Source organism: Phalaenopsis equestris, unplaced genomic scaffold, assembly GCF_001263595.1.
Source record: "Phalaenopsis equestris unplaced genomic scaffold, ASM126359v1 Scaffold233872, whole genome shotgun sequence".
Classification (NCBI taxonomy): domain Eukaryota; kingdom Viridiplantae; phylum Streptophyta; class Magnoliopsida; order Asparagales; family Orchidaceae; genus Phalaenopsis; species Phalaenopsis equestris.
The window spans coordinates 21414-34576 of record NW_018251803.1 but is presented as its reverse complement, the minus strand read 5'-3'; the positions used below and the strand labels follow the sequence as shown (position 1 = coordinate 34576).

The 13163-nt window shown below is 43.8% G+C and overlaps 1 protein-coding gene across 1 annotated transcript; it reads left to right on the top strand.

Moving 5' to 3' along the window:
- The first annotated feature begins 8166 nt into the window (after positions 1–8166).
- On the top strand, positions 8167–11780 carry LOC110038789 (leucine-rich repeat receptor-like protein kinase TDR). The gene is made up of 2 exons (XM_020743691.1): positions 8167–10112; positions 10216–11780. Exons 1-2 carry the CDS (start codon positions 8327–8329, stop codon positions 11562–11564), a joined length of 3135 nt encoding a protein of 1044 aa, XP_020599350.1. The 5' UTR covers positions 8167–8326; the 3' UTR covers positions 11565–11780.
- The last annotated feature ends 1383 nt before the right edge of the window (positions 11781–13163 follow it).

Genomic DNA, 13163 nt, shown 5'->3' with positions numbered 1-13163 from the left:
TTTTTCACTCATTTAAGCATTTTTCATCCTTTTTACCTGTATCTGCAAGAAAAACATAAAAATACCTTCCATTAAAGCGTAATATCTCAAAAATAGATATAAAAATATGTCTAAAAACACTATACATTTTAGGTGTATCAACTAGCTACAAAGTTTTTCTCATTACGCAAAATCTAAACATCCTCCAAGGAATATTAGAGAAACTAAAGCAAGGGGAAAAATAGACTCCAACCCATGGGAATCTTGGCCTAAGGTTCAAAAAGGGAAAACACTCGGCTCCATATATGAATGGTCACACACATGACTCCTATCTTAGGGCTAGCTCTAGGAAATCAACAGTCTATGACACAAGTAGAGTGGCCACACTGACTGACGTCGACTGACACACTCACCCCATGTGGGTGATTAAACCCACGCGTCTAGACTCAACTAACCCTAAGGCATGCTAGTAGTTTTAGAGCTCTCACCAACGAGAAGGTTGCGGACATCCCCGCCACCTCCTCCGAGCTATCGGTGTCCGGTCAATAGGCTGATATACCTTGCAATGAAACACGTAAATGAGGGAGCATGAGCGAGAACAACCAAGGTATATGCCGTAATGGTGTCGCCACCTCGACGACGACGAGGAGCTCCATCAAGGCTTCCGATCAAAAGGAAACAGAAGCCAACAATGTCGTTGGTGGCTCGAGTCGATGGCCACAAAAAAGATGTGCTGGCCACACAGAAGAGGGAGTCACACCAAACTCAAGGTCCACGTGAGAAGAATCTGACCAAAGATAGTGTTGCCCAACGACGGACTCGCCGCTAGGAGGTAGCCGATGAAGGGGAGTGTGACACACGTGTCAAACAAACGGAAAAGAAGCTAGCTAGGACATCATCAAATCCAACAAGGGAGACCATTTGGGCTGCTTATCGACAGGGAGGAGTGAGGACGTTGGTTTGGAGTGCTCACCAACTAGGAGCGTCAGCGAGGAACTTGGGCCCAGAGGGAGGAGGCAAGTCGCGTGGTTCTCTTACGCACCTCAAGTTAAATCCAAAAAGGGGAAAAGCCCTTTAGTGCTTGTGTTCTTGCGTTAAGGAGGTTGCCGATCACAGGTAGTAGCCGGAGCTGGTGCAGGAGAGTGAGCCGCGCGAGAGAAAAATAGCTGGTTTTGTTTGAGAGGCCGCAGTAAGGAAGGGGGCATGCATTAGGAATAACTTGTACTCATTGGCGACTTGAAGGGCTAGCCAGAGGCGCCGGTTTGGGAGGTAGCATCAACGATGAAGGCGATTGAGGCGCGGGATGCAGGTGATCGAAATCTTTGGCTAGGGCTTCGAACCGAAAAAGGAGGGAAGTCCTTTAGGGCATTGCATGAGTTTCATAAAGGTTTTTTTTCCTTTTTTATTTTTTAATTAATTTTATAATTTTTAATATTTTAAAGCCCCCCAATTTGCATGTTTTAATCCTTACATGAAATCATAGCAATATGGGTGTTATCTCTAAATAAATTGTCGTTTTGGGCACGCTCGTGCGGTCTGTTTCATCATCTGTGGTCTTCTGGAAAAGTTGCTTGTGAACATGCTCATTCAAAAAAGTTTCACGTGTGACACGGCTAATGAGACTTGCTAGCCCGCTCGAAGTCGCCAACAAGAAAAAATGTCGACCGACCTTTGCCTGAGTGAAGGCCAAAGTCCAGCATAACTATCTTGGCTGCATGCCCCTCAACACGTGCCAAAGGGCCGCAAATGGATGTCTTGCGCTACGAGAATCAACACATGCATCAAATAAGGTTCTATAGCCCTCGAGCGAACATCCCACACTTGCGACAAAAAAAATTTATGCCAACTAAGGTCTCTTTAGACGACACAATTCATGGATTGATTACAAGGAATCTCTAATTGGGTTGGGTCAACTACCTTCATAACTAGGTGGACTTAGAGTTTTCATAGCTGGGAATGATGAATCCATGTATCCTGGCTCGGCTACCTCTACTTGCTTAGGAATTCTTCCTGTTTTTGTTGACACCTCCTTCGAGCCCTCTTGATTCCCTTGAAAAATTGTTGTTATCATCTCGTGAACCCCGCATGCTTGGGTGTTGCCGCCTATAATGGATACAGTGATTCTCTCTCTGCCATATGACCCGATACAAGTGTCAAAAGTATCAGGATTTTCCCACTTGAGATGATTAATTTCCTTTGATTTCCAAAATAAAAAAAATAATAGTATATCAAAAATTTTGTAAACAAGACCTTTTTTATCGAGAGTACTTTTTGGCATTCCCCAAGATGTATATAATTAAGGGAATACATTCATTTGGGAGTACTCTTGAACCCAAAACAAGCACAAAAAATTGCATATCTGGTTGGTTGCTTTTACAAGGTTTTCTATGCAGATATGTTTCTAAAGCATCTTCGTTACGTTCGCTCTTGGACTATCATGCAAATTTTACCTTTCAAAAGTTTTCCATGTTCTTTTTAATTATTTATCTATTTTTGTCTTATTTTCTTTTTCTTCGGTTGCTCTCAAAAGAGAAATTTATTTGGAAGGAAAATTATACGACGACGATAAGACAAACTGGGGACTACAAACAGCTCACTCAAAAGGACGAAAGCGTGATTTTTTGGTTATATGAGTTGCTTATGTAGAGGGAAAATCTTTGTGGATACAGTTTCAAGGCGTCTTGATTTGATCTTGTTTGGAAATACTGTCTTGACCTATCACATGAGGATGCCTTTACATAAGTTCTCTATATATTTTTTATTTTGTTCGTCTCGTTTCATCTTGTTTTCTCCTCATTTGAATTCCCTTATTTCTTTGAATCATCTCGATGGTTCAAGAGAGTTATTTGGAAGAGAGAATTTTAAGACAATAATCAGACGAGCTGAGAATTCCAAATTTTAATAAGAATAAAAAATATTAAAATTTTTTAAGTTCAAAAATTTTAATTTCAAAATGCAAACTACAACAAATGCATTACCTTGTTGATTACAACTTCGAACACATATTTGGGATTTGGTTTGAGATCATGTAAGTGTCTATGCTTCATTTTTTGTGCAACATCAACATCAAAATTTTGGCATATTAAGACAGCCTTCAAGGATCAAATAGTGGCATCTGAATGATATAGACGATATATTATTTTTTACTCTATGCTGAGATTTTCTTTCTCCTCAAAAAGTATCCAACACTAGAAATGACACGAAATAGTAAAATTTGTAAGACTGTAGACCCAAAATCATAAAATAGTTTTATAAAGATTGCAAGGACTTCAAAAAGTCCAGATCTTAATGAATGAAAATATATTGCATTGCTTGTGGGAAGATGGTGAAGTGTATCAGTTAGATCCTTTGCTTAAGGTCCATTAATCCAATTAATTTTACATTCTCAATGACAACGGTCTCCCTAAACTATATGTGTAATTTGACAATGTGTGCTTTTGGAAATTGCCTCTCCGTTCAGATGTTATGGCTGCTTGCATAACAAGGCAGTGAAAAGGGAGCAAAGGTGAAGAGAGATAAAAAAGTAGAGTTTGATTGTAATAATTTTATTTAATGGGATTGTAATTATAGTATATGATTGCAGGCGTGATCGATTCATCTCACTGCTTTCTAGCTGTAAAGTGTAAAAGTTGATGGCTGTGTTTCGCATTTACCCCGATTACGGGTGTAGCTGCAAAATGGAAACAATCAGTGCTACATGAAAAAAAATGGAATCCCGAGATTCGAAAGTTGAAAATTCTGCTGTATCGGCCTGTTTGTTAAATGAAAACAAAATTAAAAAATCGATAGCTTATGTTCTTTTTTGAGAATTTTAATTTGTATACAAAATTAACAAACCGATATACATATATTAGGGTATATATGTATCTATATATATATATATACACATGTATATACATATATATGTAAATCTTTTTCTTCTTTCTCAGTACTAAAAGTTTGTATATATATATATATATATACACACACACATGTATATACATATATACGTAAATCTTTTTCTTCTTTCTCAGTACTAAAAGTTTGAAAATTATCCGACTCGTTCCTCTCCGGTTTCCTTCACTCCCTCGGCACGACAAGGTCTTCCTTTCGCTGATTCTTCTTCCTCAGCTTCAGGATCGGAAAAGAGCATGCCAAATTCTTCCATCTCCTGCCATTTTGGTTTGACCAATTTATGCTTCACAAACCTTTCAATGATGAGTGAAGTGTCGACCTCAATTTGATGAGAGAGACCCTCAACATGCCCTTCCCGTGTAATCATCAAGATTATTTTTTCTTTCAACCTCTTGTTCTCCATGAGAAGAGCTTCCACTTGAGCTTTGTGCCCGTGGGCCTCTAGCTTCCTCTTCTCCACAGACAGGTTCAATCTCATCTTGGCCACAATAGCTCTTCGTTTTAACTTTTGAGCCCGCATTTCAGATCTCTCAGCCTGCTTAGCCCTATCGAGGAGAAAATCCTGAAGATGTGAGGCTTCCCAAGCGAGTGCATGGTATCGATTGGTCGCTTGAAATATGTCCCTCCTATTCATCAACCTCAGCTCTTTCTCAAAAGTTGGGGGACCAAAACATCTCTACCAGGTTCAGCGTGTAATCCCCATTTAGGGGAGTACTGGGGAACCACTTCATCTCCCTATCGATGAGTGCATAGTGGTCGCTCGTCCATAATTCGGCTCCCCAATTATTGTTGAAAGACTACTCGGATGTACCTTCACCCTTTTTCAAGGGGTAGACCAGTATCTGAAGCTGGGGTTTTTTCTTCCCTTCAGAGGATGTCACTCCCCCCCTAAGACTGCCCTTATTTAAATAGAATGGGAGATGCGACTCGCCTCCCCCCATTCTTGTAAAACTATGAACGAGATACAACCAGGAGTCATCGCAGGAACCCTGCTGATCGATGGATGGACCAACGAAGAACCAAAATTGGGAACATTGGGGGCCCAGAGGTGGTCCTCCTCACTCTCTTTAGAAAAAGCCTAACAATGTTGCATATCATAAGCATTGTGCTAAAAAAATAATAATAAGCAAAAGGAAATATTTTAAGCATTTACTCACTTTCGACATCTCCTTCAGCCGATCCGACTGAGTCTAACTGACCTCTGCCCCTGTCAGACAGGGGAAGACTGCTTTATCCCATCAGTTTCTTCGAAGGTGCGTAATCCTCGACAACCTTCTCCCGAGCCGCTTACTAATTGTCATACGAGATTCACTGCCCTTCGATCATGGAATCAGTGTTGTCCGATCGAATCATTCGCTCGATCACCTTTAGGTCGAGATATTGGAATAAAGAGAGATGTTGACCCTCGATCAACGCCCTGTGATTTTGAAGATTCCCAGTTAGAGTCTTCACCTTGGAATCAGTGTTGTCCGATCGAATCATTCGCTCGACCACCTTTAGGTCGAGATATTGGAATAAAGAGAGACGTTGACCCTCGATCAACGCCCCGTGATTTTGAAGATTCCCAGTTAGAGTCTTCACCTCGCAGTCCATCGAAGAAGTATGGATCTCTCAACCACTTTCACAGGAGGCAACCAAAATCTTTGTCTTCCAATCCTTGATCTATTTTAAAGGCCTAAAAGGTACATCTTGGGGCCAGCAACGAATTGGATGTAACCATCCCAACCGATCTTGAATGAAAAGAAGTGGTTGAACTTGATCATCAGTGGAATCCTCAACCTTTGATAGAAGAAAACGATGGTCATGACAACATCGACCAAGTTTGGAAGAACCTGAGCGTGAACAATCCCATATCGATCGAAGATCAACTGCAACTCCCTACAGAACGACAACCGAAGGCCCATCTTGAACTGATCTTTATAAGAAAAACTAAGTCGGGTGTGAAGTTGTCTGTAGCTCGCTCTTGGCTAGCTGTCAGTCTAAGACAAATTGAGGGATCAAGAACATATAGATATTGGATCTCCTTCACTTCCATCGAAATCTAGCCGAGAGATTCTTGGGAAACTTTCACGCATTAAACTCAAAGCATCACACACTAGGAAAAAAGAAAGAAATGGTAGATCACAGAGAAAACTAAAAGAAAAAAATATGAAATGGTATTACGACAACATAATGATGTAAGAAGTCATACACAAGTTTTGAGGTAACATTAATCATAAAAATACTTTTTATTTATTTTCATTTCATTATTTACATTACATTAACCCTCAGAAACTACCCTGAGAGAAAGAACCACATCAGAAGATCATCTGCAGCTTCAACCAAGACAAACTCTTGGTGAAGCTCTCTCTTGTACACGAACTAGCCACCTAGTCTAAAGAGCTCGGTTGGATCATCCCTCGTCTTGGCGGGAAGGCCCCCTTTGGTGACCAACAACTCCAAACTGAGGCTTGTCATCTCCTCCCAAGCAACGAACATATCCCCTGGAAAAGTAGAGAATTCACGCGAAGGCGATGACCTCTTTCTCCATTTGATTGATCCTCATCAGAACCTCCATAGTGCTCGCAAAATGTTCCTCCAACTTGCAAGATAGTGCATTAGGGCTTCTAAGGATGTCTGTCGCCCCTTGATCACCTCCTCTTCCCTTGCCAAATTGGGGGTTCCTTGGCGATCTAAGCGTTCATCACGAGGCAAGTTCCCCTCGTTCGTCCCTTGATCCACATTAGCCTGTTCTACGATAGCCACATTTACCGCATGATCAACATTAGTATCCGATGAAAGTGAATCGATTGTCTGGATCTCTATGGTTGCACCACTTAAATAAATGCACGAACTCAAGGCTGACGGTTTAAACAACATACCTAAAAACCGGTCCCATTCAGACATGGTGAAAGAGTCAGCACCCTCACTGATTTTTCTCGACTCTCCATCCATAGAGGAAAGGCCATCCTTTGACAATCAGAACGATAGTTCTGCTTCAGTTGTCGCCTTGTCCATGTCAGTTTGAAAACTTATTTGCCACGCAATAGTCTGAACGGGCTTCTCTATCCCCCTAGCCAAAACGTCCATCATCAACGAATTCCATGTGGAACGATTGCGAGACTGACCTTGGTTAGTTCTAGAACTAGTTATTGCAATGAGCCTGCAAAAGAATTGAAGGACCTAATATGATCTTCATGATCGTTGGTTTAACCTCCGCAAAACCATCTTTTTGTTCGCTTTCCCCGCAGGAGCTTCACCCATAGATTTTCGTTTCACTTCCAACTTTCAAGCTTTTGGCTTTATACCATCGAAAGCTATAAGAAGCACGTCTTTCTCAGCAGATGAAGCTTTCTCACCAGGCTGAATTAGAAGAAGAGAAAGGGATCATAAGCGAAAAAGAGAAAAAGATCACACCAGCTCTCCCCTATTCTATGGCTTATTTATAGTGGCACGTGTGCTGAAATCCAGGGAAATCATTTATCTAGTAATTATGTCATTCAATTTTGTACTCTCTTTTTTTTTTAATTTTTTTATTAGTAAAGAAGATTCTCTTATTGTTATGCGTTGCACAATAATATACGACGACACGAATGTCAAAACAATCTGACAGCCAGAATAGAATATAATCAGTGAATGAGGAACGAAGAGTTAAGTAAAATGGCCTGGATCTTAGAAAGAACGTTGATAAAAAAGAAGCAGATGATCATTGGAGGATCGAACGATCAGTTATACATGGAATCATTCAATCAGTCAGCAAATCAAAGGACTGGAGATTATTCAAAGACAACTGAAACGGTCGAAGTGACCTGAGACAGCTGATTGAATATGAACATCTCCGTCGATCGATTAATGACACATAACCTGAATTCGATAGACCAATTAAGCTGGAAGATCGACAGACTCAATATCAGTCGGGCAACCTGATCTAATATCTTATTATATTTTTCCTATAATTTACTAAAATAATGATTAGGAGGCAAATCTATAGGTAGAGGTCATTTCATAATAAACAATTACATATTTCAAGTTTTTTTTTTGTCTAATAAGCTCTAAATTTTTGAAACAAAAGTTTCGAGGACACTTCTGATTCAACAATTTATATGTACTTTTGTTAGAATATGCTACACTGACAGGAAAAAGCATGAACGTGGCACGCGATGGTCTATCCAGCCTTCGTCAATTAAACTAACAGCATCTTCAGAGCACGCCTCTTAAAACAAAACATGGGAAACATTCATAATCCGATCGGCCAGCCACACTAAGAAATCAGAACCAAAAGGAAAAGCAGCGAGTTGCAAAAGTGAGCGCAAGCAAGCAGGCAAAGACGAAAAGCAGAAGAGACACCCGCGGCATACGCTGCAAATGGATAAAAGCACAATGAGAGCACAACACCGAACCAAGCAAGGAGACGAAGTGGGAGTTTCAGCACAGGCCGAAGGAAAATAAAGAAGAAAAAAAAAAAAAAAGAGGAATGAAATCATCGCCCACTCTCTGTATTCCAATCATGCGGTCCCCTTCTTCCCCAACACTTTCGAAAGGCATTCATGCACCTCTCGCTTCTTATACCTTCCACTTACCCGCATTCCTCATCGCCGTCGCCATGCCACTCTTATCCGTCACAGCTGCCACAGCCGCCGTCGCTCTCCTAGTTATCAGTTCCGCAGCTATCCCATCTAACTCACTCCCCCTTCCTCTTCTGGCGCTACTCTCCCTAAAAGCGTCGCTTTTGGACCCCCTCTCTTCCCTCTCAGACTGGGCACTTCCTCTGAATCAGAACTTCTCTTTTTCCCCGCCGCCGTGGTGCTTATGGTCCGGCGTCTCTTGCGCCAGCAGTCAGGTCGTTTCCATCGACCTATCTGGCAATAACCTTTCCGGCGACCCCTTTCCTCCGGAGCTGCGCCTTCTCTCATCTTCTCTTGTTCTCCTTAACCTCTCCGCCAACTCCTTCTCTGGCCCCATTCCCTCATCCTCCTCTCTCTTTCATCTCCGCCGCCTCCGTTCTCTCGACCTCAGCCGCAACAGCTTCAACGCCTCCCTCCCATCCAGTCTCTCCTCCCTCCGCCGACTTACTTTCCTGAACCTTTACAGCAACAGCTTCTCAGGCTCCATCCCCGCAACCCTTGCCGCGCTTCCTCTCCTCGAGCATTTAAATCTCGGCGGCAGCTTCTTTTCCGACCTTATCCCCGGCGAGGCACTGGTCTCTTTGACTGGGCTCCGGTTCCTCCACCTGGCCGGTAACCTTCTCACCGGTTCCATCCCAATGTGCCTCGGCCAGCTTGCCATCCTTGAGCATCTGGAGATTGGGTACAATTCATATGAAGGAAGCCTCCCACCGGAGATTGGACGGTTGCGGAATCTTCGATACCTCGACATATCCTCGGCGAATCTTTCCGGTGAGATACCTCCGGATATTGGGAGTCTCACAGAATTGCAAACGCTGCTCCTGTTCAAAAATCGGATATCTGGCAGCGTCCCGCCAGAAATTTCTAGTCTTAGCGGACTCAAAATTCTGGACTTGTCAGACAACCGCCTCTCCGGCCGGATTCCAGCTGGTATCTCCTTGCTCGTTAATCTCACCGTTCTCAGCCTTATGAACAATGAAATTTCCGGAGAAATTCCGCCGGGAATCGGCGAGATTGCTTCGCTTGAAGCGCTCCTTCTCTGGAACAACTCCTTAACGGGCGTGCTCCCACCGAAGCTCGGCTCCGGCGGTCGGCTGGAGCGGGTCGATGTTTCGTCCAACTCCCTCTCCGGCACAATTCCTTCTAGCCTCTGTTTCGGAAACCGCCTTGTTCGGCTAATACTCTTCGCCAACTGCTTCGAATCCAATATTCCTTCTTCCCTCGCGCGCTGCTCATCATTGTGGCGCATTCGTATCGAAGATAACCACCTCACTGGCTCTATCCCCGCCGGCTTTGGGCATCTCCAAAACCTCACATTTTTTGACCTCAGTAGCAACAATATCTCTGGCGAGATACCGCCGGACCTCGGCACCGCTCCACGGTTACAATTTTTTAACATCTCCGGCAATCCCCTTCGAAGCATCCTACCGAACACGATCTGGAGGGCACCGGCTCTTCAAATATTCTCCGCAAGCTCCTGCAAACTCCAAGGAAAAATCCCCAACTTCGCCTCCGGCTGCAGCAATCTCTACAAGCTAGAACTTTCGTATAACGATCTCAACGGCACCATTCCCGCTGACATCACCGATTGCCTGAAATTGCTTTCTTTAAAACTGAATCAAAACCATCTCACCGGCTCAATTCCACCAGGGCTTCCAAATCTGCCCTCGATCACCGAAGTTCATCACCGATTGCCTGAAATTGCTTTCTTTAAAACTAAATCAAAACCGTCTCACAGGCTCAATTCCACCAGGGCTTTCAAATCTGCCCTCGATCACCGAAGTCGACCTCTCCCTCAACTTCCTGACTGGCTCGATCCCGCTGGCATTCGACAACTGCAGCACCCTTGAAAATCTCAACATCTCCTTCAACGGCCTTGCGGGTCCCATCCCAGCCTCCGTCGGCATATTCCGGAGCCTCGACCCTTCCTCATTCGCCGGAAACCCAAGCCTCTGCGGTTCACCACTCGCCCGGCCGTGCATCCCAAATGTGGAGCGACCGCCACACCAGCCAGCTGCCACTGCTGGTCCGGCTATCATCTGGATCACGACAGCAGCATTGACTACAGGATTGGTCGTCCTGATAATCGGAATTCGGTGGTTCAGATCGGCCTCCCGGCTAAAACCGCCGCCCTGGAGGTTAACAGCTTTTCAACGACTAACGTTCACGGCAGATGATGTGGTGGAAGTGGTGAAATCCACCGCCCAGATTATTGGTATAGGCTCATCCAGCACGGTATACCGTGGCGAGATGCCCAACGGTGAGGTGATTGCAATCAAGAAGCTTTCAACGGCGGCCGTCACAAAACAGAGGAATAAAACCGAGTGCATCTTACCGGAGGTGGAGCTAGTCGGTGCGGTACGACATCGCAACATAGTCCGACTACTCGGTTATGTCAGCAATGGCGAGTCTACAATGTTGTTGTATGAGTATGTGCCGTGCGGGAGCCTGGAGGAGCTTCTCCACAGCAGTGGTGGAGAAGGGAAGGGGAAGACCACACTTGACTGGGAGACTAGGTATCGTATAGCAGTTGGTGTAGCGGAAGGAATGAGTTACCTTCACCATGACAGCAGGCCGACAATTGTGCATAGGGATCTGAAGCCGAGCAACATATTGGTGGATGAGGAGATGGAGGTGAGGGTAGCGGATTTCGGATTGGCTAAGTGGTCGACAAAGACATCGTTGACGGGGATAGTGGGGTCGTGCGGTTACATAGCACCAGAGTATGCTTATGCGGTGAAGGTGGATGAGAGGAGCGATGTGTATAGCTTTGGGGTGGTGTTGATGGAGATTGTGAGTGGGAGGAGAGCGGTGGATGGCCGTGGTGGTGTTGAGGAGGGGAAGAGTCATTTAGTGGAAAGGGTGAGGAGGAAGGTGGCAGAGAAAGGATGGGAAGGAGTTGAGGAGATTTTTGATGGAGGCATAGGTATCGGGTGCAGGGAGGTGAGGGATGAGATGGTGATGGTGCTTAGAGTGGCCATGTTGTGCGCTAGTGAGAGGCCAATGGATAGGCCAAGTATGAGGGATGTGGTGTCGACGTTGAAAGCTATTAGGGTGGTTAGGAAGAAGGTGGTGGATCAAGATTAAGGTTCTGTGCTTGTTTTGTCCAAATACAGTTGACCAGGGTTGGAATAGGGGCAAGAAACTTCATTTTTTCCCTCCCTTTTTTCTCATGTCATCTTATATTTTATTTTCCAAGTTGAATGATGCTTGCTTGGTTGTTCTCTCTCTCTCTCTCTCTCTCTCTCTCTCTCTCTCTCTCTCTGGAATTTGCATGAAATTAGTAGTAAACTCACGTGCATACAAAACCTCAAACCTATATAGCCTCTTATTTAAAAGCTTAATGTCACGAACAAATAGTCCCACATTGGCTATGTGTAGGGCTGAAAAACAGTATTTAGTCCTGGGCTGCCCACTACCCATAAGAGCTCTTTTGGGAGGTGATAAGTGGTATCAGAGCAGATTACTATCTGCAAGGTGTGTGGAATCTCCATGGTCCAGTGGGACCCTCGGTGGAGCCGATCCGTGACGAGGGTGTCACGTGATTGGGTGGAGGAGAATGTCACGGACAAATAGTCCCATATTGGCTAAGTGTAGGACTGAAAAGAAGTATTTAAGTCCTGGGCTGCCCACCACCCATAAGGGCTCTTTCAAGAGGCGACATTAAGCTCATAACGAATTGATTAATGTGGGTCACATTGCCTTTTTTTTTTCTTAAATTCAAATTCGGAGAAAAGTCATTTCTCTAGGGAGATGTATGATCATCACATGATTTTAAGGGGTCGTTTGGGGCTGCAGTTTTATTGTGGTGCGGTCTGAACTGCTATTTGGGTTTGGATTCTGCGGTCGCGGGGGTCATTTGATAAGTCTAATTACAATGGGGACAACGGGTTTGACCCTGCTGCCCATGTTCCTTGGACTTTATTTTTTGTGGTTGCCCTTTTGTTTTCCTTCTACGGCTACCCTCTCGTTCCTCTGCAGCTCCCTCAACGCGACTATTGCCCTAATTTCTCTTCTCTTGATCCCCTTGGATTTGTGGCTCGGGTGGCTAAGCGTTATTTCTGGTTGCCCCTCGTTGTTTGTTCTGGTGACCTTTACATTTGTCCTTTCCTCTCTTTTTCCGCTCGATTTGATGGTTCTGTGAACTTTGTGCTATGTGTGTTGGCTCCTTTTCTTCGGTTGGTAGTTATTGTGGTGAGCTTTCTATTCTCTTTTTCCATGTCCCTTCTCTTCTTCGGCTCGGTTTGGTGGTTGTTCGCATTATGCGCTTTGTGAGGTAGTCCCTTTTCTACCTCTCCCCTCTATTCCGATTATATTTGCCTTATCTATTAGGTGACTTTATGATTCTGCAAATGCTAATGTGCAATGGTTCTCATTTTTCTAGTTGCTTTCCTCTCGCCTAATTTTTCTCTTTGCTTGATTTGGTGGTTTTTGGTTTGATATGCTTAGTTGTTGATTTTGAATGTAACTTTCATTAATTAAACTTTCATATGTTATTTTTTAACCGAAGTTAAGAGCATTGAATAAATATATCATAAAACATAAATGAAGCAGAATAAGAAAGAAAATATGAAATTAAGAAGTAGATGACATTCCCAAAAATTATGTGGCCACACTCATTTAACAATTAAGAATGTTAAGGTAGAGCCAGGTTCAAAAAAAAAAAAAGCAACTGTTCCACCTCTT